The 3,212-nt window shown below is 41.3% G+C and overlaps 1 protein-coding gene across 1 annotated transcript; it reads right to left on the reverse strand.

The window, feature by feature from the left end:
* Positions 1-223: 223 nt before the first annotated feature.
* LOC114762321 (uncharacterized) lies at positions 224-1,712 on the reverse strand. The gene is made up of 2 exons (XM_028951788.1): positions 1,408-1,712; positions 224-1,319 (listed from the first exon to the last, which is right to left on the reverse strand). Exons 1-2 carry the CDS (start codon positions 1,602-1,604, stop codon positions 224-226), a joined length of 1,293 nt encoding a protein of 430 aa, XP_028807621.1. The 5' UTR covers positions 1,605-1,712.
* Positions 1,713-3,212: the final 1,500 nt, after the last annotated feature.

The following is a 3,212-nucleotide window of genomic DNA, read 5'->3' on the forward strand; positions in this document are numbered from 1 at the left end:
ATATTGGTTGTAATATTGTCCCATCTTTTATATGGGAACCTACTTTTAGCCCACCTATCTACATCCCCATGATGAATAAGCCAATCAAATAGCCTTGGAGAAAAGGATCTCATGTCATCCATTGCTGCCTCAAATTTCTCATCCGTCCTTGCGTATGCAATTTTATCCAATAAATATAGTGCATCCTCCTTTGATCGGCCATTTGTCCTTGTTTGCCCCTTATTCATTTCATAACTTCTGAACTAAAATTCTCCTTGATGTGTCTATAACAAAAGGCATGCCTTTGACCCCCAAAGATTGATGCCACTCCTCCGATGATAGCATTGTGTCGATCTGATACAATCGTTACTTCCACAGAACCCAGGATTTTTTTTATCATATAGAAAAACCACGTCCAGTCATCTAGTGTTTCTCCCTTCACAATTGCAATTGCAAATGGCAGCAGCTCGTTATCTGCATCATAAGCTGAAGCTGACAACATTGTCCCCTTGTATGGTCCGCTTAAGTGAGTTCCATCAACATACATAATATGCCTCGCGCCACCCAGGAAACCCTCAATGCATGCCCCGTAAGCAATGAAAACACGCTCAAACCGGTTCCCAATAGCAGTCCATTCAGCCACTGATTTTTCATCTGTTTCCTTTATCCTTTCGCATAGCCATGGTATGAGCATGTATGATTGTTCGGGCCTGCCATATATGTCTTCCAGTGACTTCTCTCTTGCTCTATAAGCCTGTTTATATGTTAGATCAATCCCATACTCTCGTTTCAACCTCTTCCTTATCTCAGAAGTGCGCTTGTCTGCATGATCCCTCATCTCATCAATTATTATTGATGAGTTCAAACTAGCTCTTCCACTATGCATCACGTCCAAGCTATCTTGGGCAGAATGAACATGCCGGTTTATAAATGTCGTCACTCGTAGCACATCACAACTCTTCCCCACATGATTTGCACATAGCTTCCATGGACAACCCTCAACTTTACACCTTATCGACATGAATTCCTTGCTATTCCTCATATACTTGGCCACAAACTTGTTTGCAAGTGCAAACTTGTATACAGACACCCGAAATACATCTGCACTAGGAAAACGTTGGCCCACTCCTGTTAAAAGTCCCCTCCATTCCGCATGAACCATCTCACTACCATCCGTATCTTCAGCTCCGATAGATTTATCCACATTAGGGGGCCCACTTATTTCATCATTGTCACATTCACGAGCATTTTCTTCACTGAGCCAGCCATAATCACAACACAAACTAATGGGAGACGCATCCAGTTCAGTTTGCTGTGACATGCCCATGAATCTCTCTGTTCTGCATTCATAATGACAAGACTCGTTAACACAAATGACAAGAAGAAATTCATAAATGACAACAAATAGTTAGGACAAACTCCACTTACATTTCTACATTGTCCCTTGGTTGGGGACCCACTTGTCTTTTTTCGGCGACATACACATGACCGCTGTTCCCATTGTATTGAAAGAGGTTATACATTTCAGCATTGTCATGAAGGTCAATCAATGTCTTCTCATCAAAGGCCACTGTGTACTTAATGTCATAATTTCTTCCATCGCCACCAATCCACTCAGATATCATTAGCCTCAATTCATCAAGTGTCAGCCCATCCTTAATGCTTCTTAACCTCACGCCACCTCCATTATATCTCACTTCACCTTCACCATTTGTCACAAATTTCCCCCCCACATGAAAATAACAGAACAGCTCCTTCCCACAAGATGACCCAGCTGCGAAATTCATTTATCTTCATTACCTGCACTGATAACATAACAGAAGTCGAATGATTATATGACTTAATACCATCATCATCAACTTACACGACCAACTTAGGGTTTGACACATTCATGCTTATAATTTGCAACAAAACAATCATTTCTTTCCTGTCCACACTAATGCTTCGTTTTCTCAGAATCAATCCACTCCATTATTCGAATCTCCCTCCAACATTGTCCATTTATCTGACACTAATCACTCTAACCCACTTGTGACGCCATCAAACCCCTCTCCCTCAGTGTTTTTCCTTCCCCCTGCATTCACCCTCTGATCACCGTCCTTCCCCCCACACTTTCTATATACCCACGCCGTCTCCATGCTTCGCCACCCTCTCCACCTCAAAACCATCCCCACATCGACGACATTGCCATCCAACGGGAAGAGGAAAATCAACCGGCGCATAAAGGAGAGGGACAAAAGACACAGGCGAACAATATAGTCACTGGATACTAACCTCGCTTCCGTCGTTCAGTTGTTGCTTCGCGCGTTCATGCTCCCACGTTCGTGGTCCCTCCCAACTTTTTCCTCCAGCTCCCGCCACAACTTCCACACTTCCACCGGTCACTTTTTCGGTTTGCATATGAGGGGCTGTTTTGTAATTGTGCAACATTTGCATAATCCCAAATCAGGCAACACTTCCCTATCTGGTAATACATTTGCTTAGCTTCCCATTCTGGCATTTTATTATTTCAGCCTTCTTTATCTGTCATTTTCCCATTTTTTTCTTTACCCTATAAATAAGACTAGAGTAATAACTCTTATATTAACTATGCTATATTTATATCATGAACACCATTAATAGCGGTCTTGATCAGCGTTTTACTCATGCAGCAATTGGGGCACCCTTGTTTCGTTGACTTCACACTTCACTCTCCGCAATGATCGTTAGTATATATATCGCCGAAACCCAATAGAGTATACATGGAGTGGCACTTGTTTTGGAGAATTCATAATCGTTTGCGGCCCAGATGGAAACTCTGCTCTGGGTGAGACAACAATATGGCAGTGCTTAATAGGATTTTTGCCCAATCACCCAAAAATTGGAACGCAGGGAACTAGGCTGAAGGATGCAGGAGCAATAAATCATTTAGTTGCGGGGGGGAAAAAAAACAGAATTACCAACAGAAGTTGGCTCTAATAAAAGAAATCAGTTTATCACAATATGATGAATTAAAAATTAAAATTTTCATTTAGTATCCAATAATACTTCTGTCACGATTATCCTTTTACACCAATAGAGTTATTTCATTTAATTTGAATCTTAATTTTAAAAGCCAGGTTCCAATCCTGGGGAAGACATTTTTTTTTTTGCATTCCCAAGCACAAAGTTTGATCCTGTTCAAGGAATGGGATTTTCTGAAAAGTTTTAGACTTTTCAAAAATTCGCTTTCAAAGTAACATGTCTAGTGGTTT

The sequence above is a fragment of the Neltuma alba genome, unplaced genomic scaffold, assembly GCF_004799145.2.
Source record: "Neltuma alba isolate B1F8T4 unplaced genomic scaffold, ASM479914v2 tig00011209_pilon, whole genome shotgun sequence".
Classification (NCBI taxonomy): domain Eukaryota; kingdom Viridiplantae; phylum Streptophyta; class Magnoliopsida; order Fabales; family Fabaceae; genus Neltuma; species Neltuma alba.

Bases quoted from the DNA above. Each gene is read 5' to 3' on its own strand.
- LOC114762321 (XM_028951788.1), bottom strand. From the start codon at position 1,604: ATGATATCTGAGTGGATTGGTGGCGATGGAAGAAATTATGACATTAAG. The intron at 1,320-1,407 runs GTAAGTGGAGTT...TTATGAATGCAG, and splicing joins CCAAGGGACAATGTAGAAAT to AACAGAGAGATTCATGGGCA.